Consider the following 22,482-nt stretch of genomic DNA (forward strand, 5'->3'; position numbering starts at 1 on the left):
TTCCCTCCCCTCCCCTCCCACCCTTGGCAACCAACAAAGAAAGTTTCCCTCCATACATAAACCTTTCCTTGATCCTCCATAACATGAACTATATTTGTCCTTCTGTGATTGACTTATTTCACTCAGCATAATGTCCTCCAAGTTCATCCATATTATGTAGGGTTTTCCAGACTCTACATTATCCTTTAGTGCTGCATAGCATATTGCATTATGTGTATGTACCATAGTTTGGTCACCTACTCTTCTGCTGATGGGCACGTAGGTTGTTTCCATCTTTTTGCTCTTGTAAATAGTGCTGCGATGAACATGAGTGTGCATGCATCTGTTCTTGTCTTGGCTCTCACCTCTCTAGGATATACACCTACTAATGGGATTGCTGGTAAAACAGTATCTCCAATTCCAGCTTTCTAAGGAATTGCCATAGAATTGCCATATTGCTTTCCATAGTGGTTGTATCACTTCACAGTCCCATCAGCAGTGTATGAGAGTCCCAATCTCTCCACATCCCCACCAGCATTTGTTATTTTCTGTCTCGTTGAACCTTGCCATCAGTGCTAGGTTGAGACGGTATCTCACTGTTGTCTTGATTTGCATCTCTCTCATGGCCAATGATTGTGAGCATCTCATCATGTATTTGTTGGCCACCTGAAAATCCTCCTTGGTGAAGTGTCTATTCATGTCTTCTGACCATTTTTCAATTATATCTTTAATTCCTTTGGTGTTGAGGCTTTGGAGTTTTCTATAAATCTTAGAGCTAAGTTCCTTGCCAGATATGTAATTATTGGCAAATATGAATTTGTTGCTGTCATTTTGGTTACGTGCTTTCTCATGGTGTTGATTTCTTTGTTCTATGTAATTTTCTATGTTGAGCTCATTTTGTTTATGATTTGTGTTATCACTTTCTTTGTTGCTGTTGTTTTAGTATTTGCTAAATATTTGTGTTGGTCCTCTTTTTTATTTTGATATGAAGGTTTATAATTTTTCTTTGAGGTTACCCTGTGATTTATAGTTTTCTTCCCAAGTTTAGAATAGTCCATTCTATCTTGTAGTTGTCTTGACATCCCCACCATTTGGAAGTTCTATAATGACACAGTTGTTTTCCCTCTTTTAGGTTTGTAGTTATCCTCATTTGTCAACTGATGTCTCTGGTTCCCTGTTTACAATCTTGTAGACTTATTTACTTTGAATACTTCCACAGCTGGGTTGGTTTCTGGATTATGTCATTATGTGTGTCAATGATCAGTTGTTGCTGGCTGTTGTTGCTTCTCTGTCCAAAGGACTCCCTTTAGCATCTCTTGTAAGGTTGGTCTGGGTTTAACAAATTCCCTTACTTTCTGCTTATCTGGAAATGTCTTAATTTCACCATCATATTTGAGGACAATTTTGCTGGGTACATAATTCTTGGTTTGAAATTTTTCTCTTTCAGTTTTATATATACCATCCCATTGTCTTCTCACATGCATGGTTTCTGCTGAGAAATCTGAGTTTAGTCTTATTGGTTGCCCCTTGTAAGTAACTTTTCATTTTCCCTTGCTGCTCTCATGATTCTTTCCTTGTCTTTGGTTTTGATGAGTTTGATGATGATATGTCTTGGTGATTTTCTTCTGGGGTCTATCCTGTTTGGGGTTCATTGGACTTCCTGAATGGATATATTCTCATCTTTCATCATACCAGGAAAATTCTCTTCCAACAAATCTTCAAGAATTTTCTCTGTGGTTTTGTCTGTCTCTTCCTGTCTGAAATTCTGATTATATGTATATTATCCCTTTTGATGGTATCCCACATGAACCATAGGCTTTCTTCATTTTGTTTTGATCTTTTTTCTGATCTATCCCTTTCCAAAGAAGTGTTCAGATTTTTGCCCTCAATCTCCCTAATTCTGTCTTCCATTGATTCATTTCTGCTCTTTTGCCCATTCAATGTGTTATCTCTTTCTGAAAATTTAGTATTAATCTTCTGGATTTCTGTGCGTAGATTTTGTCTCATTTCTAATTTTTCATTTATTTTGTCATTTTGTTCTTGTATTGTCTTTTGAAATTGTTGTAGGGTCTTCTCTGTGTTTTCCTCAATTTTGTCAGTGTTTTCCTTGATCTGTCTCTCAGTTCATTGAAGATACCTATATATAATTATTTTTAATTCCTTATCAGGGAGTTCCAATGCTGCGTCTTCCTCAGGGATGTGTTTTGGGTCTGTATCCTGGTCCCTTGTTTCTCCTGCTTTATTTTGCTTCTTTGTGTGGACTGTGATGCTCTGCTGTCTCTGAGGCATTGTGACATTTTTGTATTTATATTTAATTGGTGATTGTATGTTGGAGTGACTTGCTCATGATTTTCATTTTCTTTGTTTTGTTTATATGTTATCTATGCAAGTAGGGTACTGTGCTGTGCTCCTCTATTCACTAGCTGACAGCACTTGTACACTCATCACCTGTCTCCTTTCCTGTTGTTGGCCTCTTGTATGTCCCTGGTGACCTTGGCAAACAGACCTATTCTTCTTCCAAGTGAACTCATGTTCATTTGGAAAAATACAATAATTTTGTGGCCTCCTACCAGCCAGATATATGTTACAGCCCTAAGGAAAACTCTAACCCTCACCCAGTGAATGACCATCCTAAGAAAGTAAGTAACATGATCCAGGGCTTAAGGAAGGAGAATACAGGGAGGCCCCGGGTTATGAACATCTTACGCAGGTACAATAGCAGTTAGGAACCAACCCTGTAAAGCCTGTTATATTAAAAGTTCAAGGTATACACAATGGTTCACAATAACAAACAGGTGCCACATTGTGCCACACATCAAAACATTATTATTGTATTATTTTGTTATAGATGTTTCAGTGCATGTGTATTTGTTTAAGATTTCTTATGCACAGAGAGGTATGTGGTTGTTGTTGTTAGGTGCCATCAAGTCAGCTTTGACTCGTAGCAACCCTACTAAGTACAACAGTACAGGAAGGTAGAGTGTCTAGCAGACACTAAGACAAAGATTTGACTGAGTTAGATACAAAACCTATCTAACTGTTTGGCTTATGTACAAATTTGACTTAAAGACAGACTTAGGAATGGAACTCATTTCTAATGCAGGGTCTGCCTGCACAGTGAAACCTGTGAAAGCCATAACCTGTGAAAGGTGGAAACCTGTCAGAGCAGGGAAACGAAAATATTTTCTACGCCTAGAGAGCAATAGAAAAACTTGTGAGACCCGGGAAAACAAAGCAGTCTCATGGAGTTCTGGCTCTCAAGGTTTCATGGTATAATATTTCTGGTGGGGAAAAAAGAGAATCCCTACATTTTTATACTGCCTTTGCTTTATATAAATCTTTACCTGAGACAGACTGGAAATACTGCACAGTCCAGGCGATCGACACAGACAGCAGGAAGGTGCCCAGAAAGTAGATCTGAAAATATCCGAAGCATGCATCAGATGACTGGCAAAGGGCAGCGGCCACGAGGGCAGGGCTGGGGGGAGACGGTACCTACCAGGGCAGAGTGCAGGAGGGCGCCCCAGATAAGCCGCAAGTGAAGGTAAAGCCAGGCAAGGGAGCAGGGGCTGAATGACTCCTCGCTACCGTGGCTCCAGCACCTTCAAAGAAAGTACACGGCATGTTGATGTTTCAGCTACATGGGATGGTGTTACTCATGACTGACGTTTTCAGGTTCTCAAACCCATATTCTTCGGCTTTTGGACAAGAGAACATACTTGAGATAAGAACCAAAGAAACAGAACCAGTTCTAAGTGGTTTGGACCTGAGCTGAAATCCTAGGATCTTGGCAGAAATCTCAGAAGCTCAGTGTTCCCTTAACTAGAAGTTTGGGTGGTGCAAGCAGATTGCTATCATCTGCTAACTTAAAGGTTGGCGGTTCTAACCCACTCATCCTCTCCATGGAAGAAAACCCTGTCGAACTGCTTCCATAAAGATTGAAAGAATAAATAAAAGCCAAACTTGTCATTAAGTTGATTGTGACCCATAGTGACCTTATAGGACAGAGTAGAACTGTCCCATAGGATTTTCAAGGCAGAATCTTTACAGAAGCGGACTGCCACATCTTTCTCCCATGGAGCTGCTGGTGGGTTGAACCATTGACCTTTCAGTTAGCAGGCCAGTGCTTAACCACTGTGGCATCAGGGCTCCTCTCTGAAAAGATCGCAGTTAAAGAAAACCCTGATGAGTAGTTCTACTGTGTAACACACAGGGGCGCCATGAGTCGGCACTGACTCCATGGCAACAGGTTTTAATTTTTTTCCTAATCTAAAAGAAGACAACAGTCCTGACACACAGCACGACATGAATGAAGCTTGAAGAGGTTATGCTGAGTGAAATAAGTCCATCTTCACAAAAGGACAAATACCGTATGACCTCATTAATATGAAATATGGACAACAGGTAAATAAATATATGGAGATCAGAGTCTGATAGTGGTTCCTGGGGTGGGAAGAAAGGGGAAAGAGGGAATTACTGCTTAAGAAGCATTGAGTTTCTATTTATGGTGACAGAAAATGTGTCAATGGATGTTGGTGATGGTGACACAGCCTGATTGATTGATAACGACTGGTTTCAGTGAATTGTGTACGTGAAAAACACTGAATTGTCCGATGTGTGTTATCTATATTTTTACAACACAATAAAAACAATAATAAAAATTAATAGGTCAAACAGGACCCCAGGAAGCATGGGACTGCCAGAGCAGTATTTCTGTCCCAGTGTCTGTCCAAAGTCCAGACATAAGATACCTCCCTCTCGTTCAGAAAAGCTTAGCCTAATCAGACACGTTATTTTTTCCACTCTTGTGGAAAAACCTGGTCAGCACTTTAACTTCAGATCAAGCACATTGTATCTATATCAGATATCAGAAAAAGGAAATAAATTTGGGTCTGGCTGAATGTTCTTAGATAGAAGAAAATTCTACAGTTGTTTTTTTTTTTTTTTCCCCTATACCAACTGACATTACAAAATAAGGGTAAGGTTAACTTTAACCAACAAGCATATATCACGTTCTTGGATTCCCTAAGATTCCACATTCCAGGAGGCTGTGAACTTACCTTTCGTACAGTTCCTGGAGGATGGAAAAATTGCTAGAATGGATGGTGGGGTCAATTTCCAAGAAATCCAAAATATGGTGTGGGATTATAGCACCTTCCTCAATGAGCAGGGCCAGGTTAAAAAATCCCTGAAATCAAGCCACAAAACAAACTCATTAACTCCTCATCATAAAACCCAGACACACACCCTTCATCCATTGTAAACTTTTACAACCTCTATTTTTTTTTTCAGTCCCTAGAGCCAGATGGTTTTGTCATCTTTATTGATGAATTGTTTCCCTAAATCCATGCATCTGAGAAATTTATTTGCAGCAGAACCAGAAAGCTTTCAGAGGACGCAGGGTCCCATCTGCTCAGAAACCAGTGAACCGGGGCTCTGTCCTTTCCTGCTCACTCTCAAAGCAGAACTCGCTGGAAAGCATGTCCCTGGTATCATCAACAAACCTGCATAGCAAAGCAAGGCAATGCCATCACTCACAGCCCATGCTCTAAGTCACCAACAGCATGCCAGAGACCTGACTCAACATTTTTGTAGTTAGGGGTGGGTGGACATACTAATATAGTATCTCCCTTATGTGGAGCTCTGGTGGCATAGGGCCTAAGGCAGTGAGTTTGGTTTGTTTTTGGTTTTATGTACATATAGGCACTACTCTCAGCTTCTCTATGGCCAGTGCGGAAAACCTCCCCTTCATGATCAATCTCTTGGCAAAGATTTCCACTCCAGTATGTTTCCTTACCACCACTAGTCTGTCAGTTTGTCATACTGTGGTGGCTTGTGTGTTGCTATGAACCTGGAAGCTATGCCACCAGTATTTCAAATACCAGCAGAGTCACCTATGATGGACAGGTTTCAGAAGAGCTTCCAGACTAAGACAGACCGGGAAGAAAGAAGGGGCCACCCACTTCTCAAAGAAGTGGCCAGTGAAAACCTTATGAATGGCACTGGAACACTGATATGGTGCCAGAAGATGAGCTAGATTGGAAAATACTGAAAATACAACTGGGGAAGAGCTGCCTCCTCAAAGTAGAGTTGACCTTGATGACACGGATGAAGTAAAGCTTTCAAGACCTTCATTTGCTAATGTGGCATGACTCAAAATGGGAAGTAGCAGCTGCAAACATCCATTAATAATCAGAATGTGGCACGCACAAAGTATGAATCTAGGAAAATTAGAAGTCGTCAACATTGAAATGGAATGCATAAAGACTGATATCCTAGGCATTAATGAGCTGAAATGCACTGGCTTTGGCCATTCTGAATCAGATAACCACATGATGTACTATGCTGGGAATGACAAATCGAAGAAGAATGGCATGGACTCCAATCTTCAACCTTTAGGTTAGCAGCTCAGTGCACTACTTGAACCATCCAGATAATGGCTTCATAGTTTACATTATAGGGGAACATCTGCATGTGAGCTAAGACTGGAAGGGAATTTGATGACATGAAGGAATAAAAACCTCTGTCATGGAATGATTACGGTGGGTATATTCTTTTTTTCTCTTAAAAGTGTGTTTTAACATTATTACATTATAATAATACAAAATATAAAAATCAGAATTGAAAAAGAAATGAATGGTCTAGGGTTAATTCTGAAAGACAGTCGATATCCTCTATTAGAGTCTGGATCTGCAGCAAATCTCTTTAGCACCGACTCCTCCTTTGCTCCAGAAGAAAGGATACTGGATCACATCAATTAAGTGTACTGGCACTGAGCTCAGCTGTTCCATCAGGCATCTCATTTTATTCTCATAACCAACGAGGTTGATGCTATTATGATCCCCAGTTTATAGATGAGAAAACTGAGACTTGAGATGACTTGCCACTGCACCAACAGCTATGAAATGGAAGGGATGCAGGACACTAACCCAGGTAAACACACACTCTGAGGTACCTCCTTAAATAAAAAAATAAAAAAAAACTGAGGTAGGGATGAGCTTCAAATTTGCCTCATGATCTGACCCCCAATTACAACACCAGAAACCATTGTGTAAGAGGGTCAACCATTCCACCTTCCATCATGAAAATGACCCCGAGACCCTCATGGGAGAATTCCAAGTAATAAATGGAGGTGCAATGGAGCACCAGTAGGTTCTAAGAGTAATAACTGTTACAGGCAAGATCTCTAGAAGGATACTGATATTACCAGGCAAGTACTGGAGGAGAAACAGGATAAAGTCATGGTCACAAAATGTCTCCCTAAGATGTTGGTAAAATACAAGGAGAAAACACCCACTTTACAGTGGGAAAACCTGACAGAAACCACCTTAACCAAGTGATTGAGGTCAACCTTATCAGTAATAAAGCATATTGACATCATGTGCCCCAAAATGATACACTGAGAAAGATACATCCCTTTTGTGCTATTCTTCCCCAAAATGCATAACCTCAATCTACTCATAAGAGAACAGCACACAGACCTGGATTGAGGGACACCCTACAGACTTCCTGACCAGTCTTCTTCTAAAGTATCAAGGTCACAAAAGACAAGAAAAGAATGACAAACTGTCACAGATTGGAAGGGACTAAGGAAATAGGAAAACTAAACATGATATCTTGGAACAGAAAAGGACACTAGTAGAAGAACTAGTGAAATCTGGAAATAGTCTGATAGCTCCAATGTTAATTTCTTAGTTTGATAAAATGGTGTTGTGTTTATGTAAGATATTTAACATTAGGGGAAGCTTGATAAAGGGTATGAGGAATTCTCTGTGCTATTTTTGTAACTTGTCTATGAATCTACTATTATTTCAAATAAAAAAGTTTAAAAACAATCACTAAGAAAAATGTTGTCATTGACATATTGGCCCAACTGTACAAGCAAACCACTTCCTACTGTGACCACATTTCTCGAGTTTCCATCTGGTGAGTTAGTTTAATGCAAACTGATATAAAGACCCACGGGCTTGGGCCAGAAGGTCCAGCTTCAGGCTCTGCCTGTTTCCCTTACTGATCGTTTGGCATTGAGCATCACCTTGTCCTGGTCTTGATTTCCTCGACTATAAAACATGTAGTCATTCCCAATAGGAACAGCCTGTGGAGCCCAGGAAGGACTCCATAAAGGCTGGGCAGTATGGTCAGTGGTTTTATAGCGTGGTTGTGAAGGTCATGTGACAGTGGAAATGACTCTGTAAACTGTGAAACGTGCAGATGGGAGGGCTTGTTGGGACCCTGCAACCTCACCAGGAGCCACGGTGTTGTTACTGTTGCTTTTTACCTGGGAGTCTCCATCCAATGCTGCTTGGGCATACATCTGCACAGACAACTCTAGGTCTTGTGACTGGTTTTGATGGCCATAGTAGTAAAGGTCTCCCATTTTCAAATACGCTGCAGAAGAAAAAGCACAGGCTATCTGTCACATGGTTTTATCAGCCCAACAGTTTAGATTAGAGGCCCATTCACATGACTGAAAGTTTTTCCTACCAGTTTCTAAACACAGACCATTTTTGTTTTCCTTGTGCATCAGGAGAGAAAGAGTGTGTGTGTGAGAGAGTGAGAGAGAGGCTTCTACCCTGAGCACCCCTACTTGTACACATCTTCGAGTTTTGCTGGGTAGCTCTCCTAACTGGGTCTGTTGATGAGGATCTCAGCCCAATCAGCCAAGGTTATTTATGGCCCTTTTTTTCACATCTGAAATTCTGCTGACCACCTTTGATGTCTCTGGTGGGTATTTCTTTACTCTGAGCCATCTATTTAATTTTTCCCCTGAGGAAAGACTTATGCTCAAGGGTATTTATCAGTCAAGGTTTCAGGCATCTCTGGGTGGTACAAGGTTGGTGCACTCTGTCGCTGACTGAAACATTGGTGGTTCAAGTCCACCCAGAGCTGTCTCAGAATGGCCTAGCAATCTACTTCTCTAAAAATCAGCCACTGAAAACCCCATGGAGCATAGTTTTACTCTGACACACACGGCATGCTATGAGTCAGAAGTGACTCAACGGCAACTGGTTTACGGCTATTGGTCAACGTCCAATCAGAAAAATAGAATCCATGTTCCAAGAGGAAGCTTAACATGGGGAAAGGGTTACCAGGGTGTCCCAAGAGCTGAAAAGGCAAATGAAACACAGCAGGCCACCCAGAGATGGGCAATACAGGAAGCCACTACTACCCTTAGGGCTGTGGGGAGGGCGGGGTAGAGTCTAGTCATGATGCCACCAGAGCAAGGAGCCTGGCGGAAGCAGGACCAAAGAAGGCGGGGCTGCCAGGCAGGGCTGGAGCTACTCTTCTCCCATCTTGCAATGTCCCAGAAACTAAGCAGAAGCCCCATGTGCAGGGAAGTCTGGGAAATGTAGTTCATCCGGGTCAGCCCCTTCCCATACAAAGCAGAACAGAGGAAGGAAAGGAATCAATCTGAAGGAAAAAAGGCACAGGACTGGTCCAGGAAATGCCTCCACAATACCTTTCTTTTGAATTCTCATTGATTTGGAGAAATGTGGGGTCCAAGCATAGGACAAATGGCGAGAAGTGCACTGTGTGAGGCTGAGGGCAGAGTTGTCACCATGATTTTAATAGTAGAGATTTTTCACTCCCCTTCCTAATTGTTGAGAAATATCACATTTCACACAAAGCTGTTAGATACTTCCTGTTCTCAAACACTGAAAGCCTCCCATGGTTCAATTAGCGCTAGTTTTCTTATACATACCGAATGAAGGAGCATCGATTTGAAAAACGGAGAAATTATAGTATCTCCAAACACAATTAACAGCCAAGTATCTCTCAGCCAGGTCCTAAGGGGGCGAAAGGAGGAGAAAAAGGTAATTCATTAATATTTCAGCCAAGTGACGATCTTTCTCTCCATGAAACTCAATTACCCTTAACCTTAGAGCGCCTACTCGGAGAAATTATACATTTACTTACTGGCCTCTCCTCACAGATGTGTGCTAAATTTGTCTGTGACACTTCAATTCCAGTTTCTGCTGCTAAAACATAATACAGCAAAGCTTCATGCCTAAAAATAGATGATTAATAATAAATTTCAGATAGTGGCTCTTACTAATGTTCACAGAGAGCATTATATTCAAACACAGGAAGGCACAAAATAAGCAGTTTAAAAAAAACCTACAAAATCATGGATTTTTTAAAAAAATAAATAAATACTGTTGTAAAAATACTGCAGGCATGGATTTATTTTCTATTTTAAAGGCTGAACTCACAGATAAGGCTGGGGAGCCAGTTGATGCAACAGCTACCTCTACTGGCTGAATGGTGTGTAGCAGGCTGGCTGCGAGGTGGTTATTAGTACTTTGCTCTTTGAATCCTTCCACCCTTCCTTAGAAGGGGATAAGTGGTATTAACAAAATCACCTCGTGCTCTGGAGCCCTGTGTTTTGTGAAAGGCTTTCTGGGGCTTAGGATTCTGAACCAGCTTATGGTAATTAACAAAGAGCTGTTGGAGTACATTAGAAGTTTGGCAGAGGAGAGGCAGTTTATAAGGGGTTAGATACAAACGGCTCAAAAACATGACAAAAAAAAAAAAAGTTTGACTTTTATTTATTTATGAACAAAATAAATGTCCAACAACAATAGTAACAGTTCCAAAACAATGGGAGATCACTTTTCATCTGTTGAAAGACTGGCAAAAGATTGATAAAAGGGGAGTATTGGCAAGGGTTTGGAGAGATGGCCCAGCTCCTACAAGCATTGCTAGAGGGAGAGTCAATCAACACAGTGGTTCTGGAGGACAATGTGGTTGCAGGAATGTCACAGTCCGACCCTGCACAGACTACTTGGGCCAACAATTCTCTCCTGCAGGGGTTTCTGACCAAGAAGCAATGAGAGACATGTGCAACATTCTGCTGCCAAGGAGTTCATGGTAAAACCGTGCCTATGAACGAAAGACTAGAAACAAATTTAATATCTGAAAATCAGTGACTAGTTAAATTATCCCGTGGTGCAGCCACTTTCAGATGTGACCATTAAAATGATGTTGTGGAAGAGTATTCAAAAACATACAAAAATATTTATGCAGAATGTTCCATTCAATGGAGAAAAAGAAAAAAAGCAGGTTACAAAACAATGCAATCCTGTTTTTGTAAAACAAATATAAAACAGAATACACACAAAAACACACACAGATAATGTACACAGAGAAAGCAACTCGACAAACTATTTACCAAAATGCTAACAGTGTTTGTCTCTGGTTGGTGGGAATGTAAGTTATTTTTTTTCTTCTTCTTTACCCTTCTGATCTCTTATATTTTTTGTGTCACCCAGTTTATGGGTAAAAATTGATTCTTAACTGTAAATAGTTGTTTCGAAAGCTTATTTTTCATTTTAAGTAGTTGCTTTTAATAATTCTTTCTTCTTTCTAGTCCCATCCAGAAACTGGCTGAGGGAAGGGTCGGGGAAGTTGGGTGTGAAGGCTCTGAAATTATCCTATCTCACTTGCTAAAGGCAGCTGCTAGCCGAGCATCCTTGGAGACAAGGAGGTGTTTGGGGATCAAATCAGGACAGCCGAACCTTCAGTCAGACACGGTTGCTGACTGAGCCGATTTTTGGCCTCCCAGGCACCTGAGGCAGCCGACCAATTAGCCATGACTAAGGTTGGGAGCTCTGGTAGCATAGTGGTTAAGACACTTGCCTGCTAACCAGACGGCTGGCGGTTCAAACCCACCAGCCACTCCTCGGAAGGAAGGTTGGGCAATCCTACTTCCGTAGTGATACTGCCTCGGAAACCCAAGGAGGGGTCGCTATGAGTCGGGGCCGACTCGACGGCACATAACAACAACAACAACAACAAAGAGAGATGAGGCTGGCTAAGTAGTGTACCCTGCAGAAGGCTGTCCAGCTAACAAGACCACAGCAGCAGCCACAGCAACACAGAAGATGCCCGCCCGTTTTCCTACACAGCCTGCGTAAATATGCTTGTCGCAAGAATCCTCAGGGAAGACCCTGGCCCCTGGCCCCCGGCCCCCCGGCCATGTGAAGGAAGCCAGCATTAAGTCCCCATCATTCCAAAGGTGTCATCATCTCAAGTTTCTTCAGACACTCAGGCTTGCACCGCTACCTCACTTTCCCCAGGGGTTGACGAGGGAGGAGACGGTGGGGACCACATTTCAGGACATACCACCCAAGGTCACTGTACTGTGGCTCATGCTATTAAAATATGATAAAGTGAGCTTTTCTTGGGCAGCAAAAAATCAGTATGGCTGTTAGAATTTAAGGAGCCCTGGTGGCATAGTGCCTAAAGCATTCTGACTGCTAACCAAGGTTGACTTTTCAAACCCACCAGCCACTCCATGGAAGAAAGATGGGGCAATCTACTTCCATAAAGATTTACTACCTCAGAAACCCAATGGGGGGTGCTATGAGTCAGAATCAACTCAATGGCTATGAGTTTGCTTGTTTTGGGGGGGTTGGTTAAAGTTTGAGGGTCCCATGTGGTTGACACTCCCTGTAAGAATAGAGTCAATATGATAAATTTCATAAAGACAGTATCTTGTCTCTAAAGTTACCTTGCTGGTGAAGGGAGGGAGAAAAACAATATTATATGAGACTTTCATTGTCCAATAATTGTATAAACTGGGAAGAAATCTCATAGAATTCTCCAGTGTTTCCTTTGAGGAAGCACTGACATCCATCAAAAAAGGAGGTTGAAAACTGACGCCAACAGGACTGAACAGAAATCTGCCTCCATCCTCCACCTCGTGGGACTCATCATGAGATGCCCATGCACCCTGAAGGCACCGCATGCATGTTCACATATTGAAGAGGCAAACTACAGGGTGGGGTTAAACACTCAACACCAAGCTTTCTCAGTGCACTGCAGCTACTGGGACATGATTCTCACTAAGCCTCCCAGCACCTTTGCTAATTACTAACTGTTTCAACAGAGACCAGGGGAAAGTGAATACTAACTACAGATATTTCTATACTCATATCCATGCAACAAGCATTTACTGAGCACTTGCTATGTGTCTGAAGCTCAAAGACAAGCCAGAAAATGGACCTGTCCTTCCAAGAAGTTTCTCAAGATTCAGGAAGCAGACCAGAGCTTCGAGCTTTATTTCCACGGCACTAACCTTGGCTTCATGTTCCAAGCCACTGGAAACTTGCATGTTGCTATAATGCTGAATAGGTTTGAGTGGAGCTTCTAGACCAAGATGGACATTAAAAAAAAAAAAACCCACTGTCGTCAAGTTGGACTTGACTCACAGGGACCCTCCTTGGGTTTCCAAGGCAGTATCACTATGGAAGTAGATTGCCCAACCTTCCTTCTGAGGAGTGGCTGGTAGGTTTGAACCGCCAGCCTTCTGGTTAGCAGTCAAATGCCTTAGGCACTGTTCCAAGACAGTCATTGTTACAGAAGTGGAGTGGGGGTTGTGGAAGGAAGGGGATTTAGAGAAAAGAAACAGCTTAGGGCACTAATGGGGAGCTCTGGTAGCATGGTGCCTAAGGCACTTGACTGCCAACCAGAAGGCTGATGGTTCAAACCTACCAGCCACTCCTTGGAAGGAAGATGAGGCAATTTACTTCCATAGTGATACTTCCTCGGAAACCCAAGGAGGGGTCGCTATGAGTCGGGTCCAACTCGACGGCACATAATAACAACAACAACAGGGCACTAATAGACAAGTGCTCAGCTGCTAACTGAAAGACTGGTAGTTCCAATTCACCCAGCTGTGCCTTGGAAGAAGGGCCTGCTGATCTACTTCTGAAAGAACACAGCCATTGAAAACCCAAAGGAGAACAGCTCCACTCTGACACAGATGGGTTGCCGTGAGTTGGAATCAACTGGATGGCAATTGCTTTGGTTTTTAAAGGGGGAAGGTGGGGAACCGGTGGTTCAGTGGTAGAATTCTTGCTTCCCCGTGGGAGACCCAGGTTCAATTCCTGGCCAATGTAGCTCATTCCTAGCCACCACTCATCTGCCAGGGGAGGCCTGCATGTTGCTATGGTGCCGAATACGTTTCAGTGGAGCTTCCAGACTAAGACTAGGAAGAAAGGCCTGGCAATCTGCTTCTAAAAATTAGCCAAAGAAACTTGTGGCTCACAATGGCCCAGTCCACACTAAGTCATGGGGATGGCACATACTGGGCAGCATTTTTTCTGTTGTGCCTGGGGTCCTCATGAGCTGGGGGATAAGTCCATGGCAGCTAGCAACAACAACAAAGCAAAATTATTCCAAAACAGGCGTTCTGGTGGAAATGGACTGGGAATGTGGAGAGAAAGGGACTTAGAGAAAAGATTTGGCTTAGGGGTACATTTGCTCCCCATTCCCCATTTTAGACACGGCTCATACTTTTATAGAATTTTATAATGATATGCCTTAATAACAAACCTTTTGGCTACTTGCTTTGCATTGTGAAAATGAGTGTATTATGCATTTTTTTTTCCAAGCAATTATATTATTTTTTTCTGTGCTCTTTTCTGCCAATCCCTGTAGGAGCTTGAATTAGAAGGCTGAGAAAAAGCCAGGGGTCTCAGTAAACTGAGGACACCTGCTCTACTGCAAAAAGGTGAATGAATCTCTTTCAACTTTGCATGCCTACTTGTCTTGCTTCAAGCCTACATAATAAGTCAGGTTAACGTCCTGGGTGAAGTATTTTGGGGGGTATATTTAAAACAAAGGACAATAATGCACACAGTTTGTAGTTAAAACACATGTAGGGATAAGGTGGAGAGAAATGAACCATGACAGCCGGCCTTTCCTTCACCGACTTCTCATGGTGTCTGAGGACAGCCTGGGGCATGACATTATGCCGACACAGCAAAAGGACCTTTTCTCAGTCATATGCCTCTTTTAAAGCATCCCACATAAATCCTGGAACACAGAAAAGCACAAAGTCATCAAACTGACACATGTAATTTGAAAATAACGTCCCAAATAAATTCACTCACACAAAACGAAAAAGAGGGGACAGAAGTGGGCCATTGATTGATGCCTCAGTTCAATTGCAGCAATACAGGTTGTACCAAGAAAAGTCACGCTGATAACCCCTGGAGAGGGGCTGGAGGGTTGGAGAACAGGAGGAGAGAGACAGTGCTCTGCTCCAACATATTTTGACAAAGATATTCTCATTGTAACAGATACTAGACTTCCTCCTGCTGACACCAAGAGGCCTCAAATCCAGATTAAGGTTTATCTTAGGAAGAGTCAGCTTCAAGAGGGGGCAAGGACGTGGACGGAGTAACAGAAATTTATAAATGCTGACAGGAGAGTAACCAAAAACCAAGACTCATTGCCATCAAGTTGATTCTGACTCACAGTGACCCTATAGGACGGAGCAGGACAGGAGAGTACATTGGTAAAAATCATTTAGGAAAATGATCGACATGATTTTGTAAAGTTGAACACATCCCCACCCTGTGACCCAGCGATCCCACATAAAAAATGTTCATGGCCATTTTGTTCTTAAAAAAAAATAGGAAACAACCCAAATATCCATTATCATGAGAACAGATAAGTACATGGTGATATATCACCGTTGTGGGAAAAGAAAGATCTATAGATACATGGAACAGAATGCATGAGTCTTACAAACAAAATGCTAAGAAAGTAGATAAAGAATTATATAGGATTCTAATAATATAAAGCTCAGACTCTAAATCTAAAAACAACAAAAAAGCCAAACCAAATCTATTGCTTAGGAAACCAAAACCAAACCCAGTGCCATCGACTCGATTCTGACTCGCAGCAACCTCCATTGGGTTTCTGAGGTGGTAAATCTTTACGGAAGTAGATTGCCCCATCTTCCTTCCATGGAGTGGCTGGTGGGTTTGAACAGTCAGGCTTCTGTCAAAGGCAGTCAAATGCCTTAGGCATACCTCTCTATATAACAAAACTATAAAGAAAGCAGGAGCTCTGGTGGTGTAGTGCCTAAGGCATTTGACTGTTCAAACCCACCAGCCACTCCTCCGAAGGAAGACTGGACAATCTACTTCCACAGAGATACTGCCTCGGAAACCCAAGGAGGGATTACTGTGCATTGGAATCAACTCAACAGCAGTGAGGTGTTTTTTTTTTTTTTTTTCCCCCGAGTATAAAGAAAGCAAAGGTCTCTGGGTGGCGCAAATGCTTTGTGCTTCACTACTAACCTAAAGGTTGGCATTTCAAACCCAACTAGTGCACCATGGAAGAAAAGCCTGGCCATCTGCTTCCACAAAGAGTATGGCCAAGACAACCCTGTGGGGCTCAGTTCTACTCTGTGCCACCCGAGGTTGCCAGGAGTCAGAATGCAGTCACTATCCAAGGTGGATCAACAACATTCAGGACTGCAGCTCCTTCTGGGGACTGGAGGTGGGGTGGGATGGGACCTGGGAGGGAGAGCAGCGTCTCAACAGTACTGGCAACGTGTACTTTCTTAACAAGAGTGGTGGGCTTACAGGCATTCATTCTGTTGTTATGCATCAGAACTTCCATATACATCATATATTCTTTCATATGAATCAACTACAATAAGAGAAAAAAAACACCTCAACAGGCTCATTCCACATGCCCTGTCCAAATCCTCAGCCCACTTAACCTAGATCCCGGACTCCCCCTTTCAGCCTCTCCCTTCTCTACACCATCACACACAGCTGTTGGGTTACTCATTTCAAAACCCAGCTCTGTCATGTCACTTCCCTCTCCCAAACCGTCCATGGCTCCTCACTGTTTCTCAAATCAAGTCAAAAGCATGTAACCTGCCACTCACATGTTCCACAAAGCAGCTTTGGTCTTTCTGTATATCACTCTCACGGACAATTCTTACCTTCCAGGCAAACCAGGTGGCTTAACCTTTCCTGGACTCACCTAGAGTATTCCTGTTTGCTTTTGTTCCTGCAAATTCCCTTCAATGGAAAAGCTATTCCCTGCATGGCTAAGTGGAAACTGTGGAATCTTTCAAGGCTGTATCATTTGCTACCTCATCATGAAGACTGTCCTAAGTTCCCAAACCAGACAGCACTTTGCCTCCTCAGGATCCCCGATGTCTTCACATACTGTTCATGGCCCTCGTGTTATGGTCATTTGGTCTATTTGCCTTCATTCATTCATTCCGCAGTTTTTGAGTGCTCACCAGGTACTATCATGTACTGAGATGGGATATGAGTCACAGGGCAATCAGCAAGAGCAATGACAATACACAGAAGAACAATGCTGGGGGAAGGAGTTAGGCAGGTCTTCTAGCCAGAGGGTACAGCAAGCGCAAAGGCCCAGAAGTCAGACAATATGGACATGTGAGAAACTCCAGGTAGTTCTGCATGAAGGCAGAAATGTGGCAGCAAAGTTCCTCAAGGACAGGGCCAGCCCTACTTGTGGCATCCCCTGCAGTGGTAGGGCAGGGTGCTCTGCTTTTAAAGGTACTCTGTATTCAAGTGTACAAGTGTTCCATGTTGAACAAAATCAAAACGCACAATGCAGAATGCATTTTAGTCTCTGCCCACTGTCATTGCCCTGGGCCCCCAAAATCCCACACTGTGGTTGAATATTTCTCAAGAAGGAGAGCAAGTCAGGTTAAGTATTAACAGAGACACCCTCTTTATGGGGAAAAAGTGCCAGCCATCTTGGTAGAAGGTATTGACAGAAAAGCTTTCCTTTTGGGAAATTCCCACATATAAACACCTTGCTAATTGAATGCTTAATTTACACTGAGACACTTGTGGGGAACAGTGGGTAGTTGACTTAGAGGTGAGAAATAAAGAATAATTTAGAATCAAATTTGGGTGTTTGTGAACAGAAGCTCAGTTGAGAAGCAAGATGAAACATCACAAAAGTCATAAGATGTATCAGTGGGAAAGGAATACTGTTCTTACGCCATTTCCTTTCCTGTTGTGTAAAGTAGGGCCCCCAATAATATGTGTTCTCAGCATGATGTCAACAATAAACAGTTCTTGTCGAAATGGAAAATGTTCTGTTACATACATATTTACCACAACAGAAAAAAAATCAACCTAAAAAAAGAAGAAAGAAATGGCACAACCATGGCTATTCATAAGATATTTATGATCAAAAGTTATGATGAGATTATGTTAACATTGTAGTAAACATTTCAATATGGAGCTTTTTCATTTAGATCATTTCCCCTGCATTCTCTAATTTAAGATTCTTGTTCACTTCCATGCTATCTGCTGGTTACCTGTGTACCAGTGGACCAGAGGAGAAATGACATTCTTTTGGATTTCTATTTTAATTTCTAATTAAGATTCATATCAGAGTGTGATTGATGCTAGCTAGCTCGGGTCTAATGTCTTTGAGGCAGTGGACCGATGGGGTATGTGCTGATATGCATGTCCTTCTTAGTTATTACTGAAATACCCAGATCATTTAGGCAATCAACCAGCCAAGAAAATGTGGCCCAAGAGAAAACTAAGATAGAGTGCTAGGACTGACAGAAGGAAAAAAAAAAAAAAAAGAAGAAGTTAAGCAGAGTTTGGAGAGGTGTCCCCTTACTGGTAAAATCAGCAGGTGATAACCAGCAGGGGCATCTGTCAGTCCTCATGGGCTGTGTATCATCCACAGAGTATAGGATGAGATTCACCAACTCCATCAGAAGACTGGAAAGGAGGGGAGTTTGTTTGGCTGTGACAGTGGAGGTCTGGTGAGTAAATGCCAGCAGTTCCAGGCTTACGGACACAGAAGATGCAGCAAAATATCTGGGGAGGGATGTAGTCTAATCCCCAAACACATTGGCCTTTCTTCTTCCCAGGAAAAAGGACGTTCTGCAGCCTGGCAGAGGGTCTCAGCTAAGATCTCATTTGACAACTCCAGACTCCAAAACCAAGATGGACAAGCTTGCAAGGAAGAGAAGTCATTGTATTTGCGTGTGTATCTCAACTTGATGGGAGCTTTGGTAGCATAATGCCTAAGGCATTTGATTGCTAACCACCAGCCACTCCTCAGAAGGAAGGTTCAGCAATCTATTTCATAGAGATACTGCCTCAGAAACCCAAGGAGGGGTTGCTATGAGTCGGGTCTGACTCCAGGGCAGTGAGTTTGGTTGGTTTTTCTCAACTTGATGAATGTGGATGCTCACCTCCTCCCAGAGAAGTAATTCTTGTGTATAATTAAACATGGAAATGCTATGTTTTCCAATCAACAGCAAATCAGTCCTTTATACTCTGAATATCATTATGCAGAAGGTGATTTCCCTGCAAATTGCTTTTTTCTAGTTGCATTTTAATACACCATCTCATAAGATTATGTTGACGAAAAGATAAGGGCTGGGAAAGTCCGAGATAAGGGCTGGGAAAGTCCAACGTGGATCCCAAGCTTACCATGAGCCCTCCAGGTAGGCGTTGAGGCCTCTGCGAATCACATGGCCCAAGTAGCCATTTTTCTCAGCTACGTGCTTTGCCCATCTGAAAAGGAAAGGAAAAAGAAAGTATCCCAACTGTGACAAATTAAATAATTGCCCTTTTCTTCATATGATCTCCATAAATCCCACCTGGGGACTATTTTGCTTGCAGAGCTGAATGTTAAGAAGGTAAAGCAAGATGTGTTTTGAGAGCTTTACATTCAGTTCCTTTTCTTGTGAAAGCTTAACCAAAGCAAAAATCCCAACCCACTGCCATGCAGTCGATTCCGACTCACAGCGACTCCCATGTGGTTCCCAAGGCTATAAACCTTTATGGAAGTAGATTGCCTCATCTTCCTCCCGTGGAGCAGCTGGTGGGTTTGAACTGCCAACTTTCTGGTTAGCAGACAAATGCTTTACCCACCATGCCACCAGAGCTCCTTTTGTGAAGGCTTAAAAGTTGTCATGTGAAGGCAAAGAGTAGGTACAGAATATATTGAAAAATAACCATCGAGATGGAAAAATACACTCTTCCCATGAATTCTAATACTCTCTACATTAAACCGTGTTACTAATTTCTTACAAAGTTCCATCTGTTTTGTTTCTGTCCCCTAACTTATCCCAGAGGTATTTGCTAATCATGAGCTAGCCTGCTATGATCTTTGGATTTATGACCACTGAAAGAACAGTGTCACAATATATAACTAATGAGCTAATAAACGAGAGAAAGAGAACGATTTCTAAAAACATTTCGCTAATACAAAAGATGAGCAAGAAGGAGAAAAACAGAACAAAGAACAGACAGAACAACTGGAAAATAAACAGTAAGGTGGTATATTTAAAACTAAAGGCATCTATAATTACATTAAGAGTAAATGGACTAAATACCTCAATTAAAAGACAAAAAATTGTCTCTTGTAGTGGGAGATTTTAACACACCTCAATAAATTTCAGACTATGTTAATAGTCACAACAAATATTCTATTCAATGATAAAAAGCCTCAAGTCAGTTCAAGTCAAGTTTTACCACTAAGTTCAGGTCAGTCTGGGGTTTGCTACCAAATGTCTCATGAAAAGCAACTTTTGGGAGAGGCATACTACAGGTGTAAAGGTGATCTAAAGCAGAAGTATACAACTGTTTTTTTCTCTAAAGGGCTTGACAGTAAATACTTTAAGCTTGTGGGCCACATATGGTCTCTGTTGCATATTGGTTTTGTTTGTTTGTTTGTCTACTCCCCTTAAGCATGCAAAGTCTCTGGGTGATGCAAATGGCTACTACACTCAGCTGCTAACCAAAAGGTTGGAGGTTCAAGTCCACCCAAAGGCACCTGGGAAGGACTGGTGATCTATTTCCAAAAAAACAGTCATTGAAACCTATGGGACATAGCTGTACTTTGACACACATGGAGTTGCCATGAACCAGAATGGACTCCATGGCAACTGGTTTGTCTTTGCTTAAAAAAGTAAAAACCATTCTTAGCTCCTGGGGCCATACAAAACAGCCAGCAGGTCACATTTAGTTGATGGGCCATAATTTGCCAACCCCTGTAAGATATATTCAAAAAGGCAGGGCCTTAAAAATGTGCGAGGAGGTCACCATTCTTCAGGCAGCTACTGTCTGATGAGCTCTGGCAAAATGTAGAGTTATGCAGAAAGAGGAGCAACAGGAGAACCAATTCAGGTCAGAGATGAAGGGGAAAGACCCCTGACAATATGATGAAGTTAATCCCAGCATGACAGCTTTGTCCTGGACAGAGAACGACTCCACAAGAGAAGCCTCCAGGAAGATTACATCAATAGAATACCAGATGGGTATGAACATACTGAGAGGAGATTCTGTAACTGGAGGAGAATTTAGTCAAGTAAATAGAAAAGGATAAGTACATGGAGAGCTAATCAAATAAACCATAAAAATATATCATTCTATAAAGAATAAGAAAGAAAAAGTAGCCATAGCATTCTACAAAGCTCAGCTGGGAAGAGCATTTACATAGTTCTAATAAAGTAATAAAGTAAACTTTGATGCCAATTTAACCAAGAGTATGACATGGTTACTGGGAAGATGAGAGGGAGGTGTTGTTGTTGTTGTTATGTGCCGTGGAGTTGGACCCAACTCATAGCGACCCCTCCTTGGGTTTCTGACGCAGTAACACTACGGAAGTAGATTGCACCATCTTCCTTCCGAGGAGTGGCTGGTGGGTTTGAACCTCCAGCCTTCTGGTTAGCAGTCAAGTGCCTTAGGCACTATGCTACCAGAGCTTCTGAAAGGCAGGTAGGAGTATAAAGGTATGGTAGTAAACAGAAAGAAAAAAACAAAACAAAAAAACCTAAATCCACTGCTGCTGAGTCAATTCTAATTCACTGACCCCCACAGGACAGGGTAGAATTGCCCTGTAGGGTTTCTCTGCCTGTAATCTTTGCAGAAGCAGACTGCCACATCTTTTTTCCATGGAGCGGCCAGTGGGTTTGAATGGCCACCAGGGAACCCCGTGTGTGGCAGTAGGAGGTGGCAAAATGACAACAAAACATCTTCTGCAGTGGGACCTCATTACACAATGCTCCCTGGTTGGCAGTCTGTGCTCAACTACCAGGTGAAGGGATGGAGGCTTGAACTCGCCCAGCAGGGCCCCGGAAGAGAGGTCTGGGGTCTGCTTTCACAGATTGTTGTTGTGAGGTGCCATGGAGTTGATTCTTGACTCGTAATGACACCATATGACAAAGTAGAACTGCCCCCAGAGGTTTTAAAGCCTGTCCTCTTCATATGGGATCAGACTGCCAGGACTTTTCTCCTGTGGAGCTGCTGTGTGGGTTTGAACTGCCAGTCTTTCAGTTATGCAGTTAGCAGCCAAGCACTTAACCACTGCACCACCACTGCTCCTTTCGTAAAGACTACAGCCAAGAAAACCCTATGGAACTCATTTCTACTCCCTAATACATGGGCTTGCCATGAGTTAGAATTGACTCAACAGTAATGGGTTTTTGGTGTGATGAAAATAACAAGAAATAGTCATTAAAAGTAGTATTTAAAGATAGAGGTAAATACATAAGAAATAATTGAAAGGCTGAAAGTGATTTTACTCTAACCAATAAAACCACTGCCATCAAGTTGACTCTGACTCATAGGGACCCTATAGGACAGAGCAGAACTTTAAGGAAGAACTCTACATTTTAAACAAGATCTGTAACAATCACCTGGAGATCTCATTAAAATGGAGATTCTAGTCAAT

The 22,482-nt window shown here is 42.2% G+C and overlaps 1 protein-coding gene across 1 annotated transcript in view; it reads right to left on the reverse strand.

Annotated features, from left to right (window-relative positions):
• SEL1L3 (SEL1L family member 3) overlaps positions 1-22,482 on the reverse strand; it is a 253,483-nt gene that overhangs the window by 19,903 nt on the left and 211,098 nt on the right. The window contains exons 17-23 of the mRNA XM_007955282.1: positions 19,236-19,319; positions 9,898-9,988; positions 9,683-9,767; positions 8,258-8,367; positions 5,040-5,167; positions 3,479-3,581; positions 3,324-3,396 (exon numbers count right to left, since the gene is read on the reverse strand). Coding sequence (XP_007953473.1) covers positions 3,324-3,396; positions 3,479-3,581; positions 5,040-5,167; positions 8,258-8,367; positions 9,683-9,767; positions 9,898-9,988; positions 19,236-19,319 — 674 coding nt within the window. The remainder of the gene's footprint in view (positions 1-3,323; positions 3,397-3,478; positions 3,582-5,039; positions 5,168-8,257; positions 8,368-9,682; positions 9,768-9,897; positions 9,989-19,235; positions 19,320-22,482) is intronic.

This window comes from Orycteropus afer, unplaced genomic scaffold (genome assembly GCF_000298275.1).
Source record: "Orycteropus afer afer isolate SDZICR_OR568_19922 unplaced genomic scaffold, OryAfe1.0 scaffold00497, whole genome shotgun sequence".
Lineage (NCBI taxonomy): Eukaryota > Metazoa > Chordata > Mammalia > Tubulidentata > Orycteropodidae > Orycteropus > Orycteropus afer.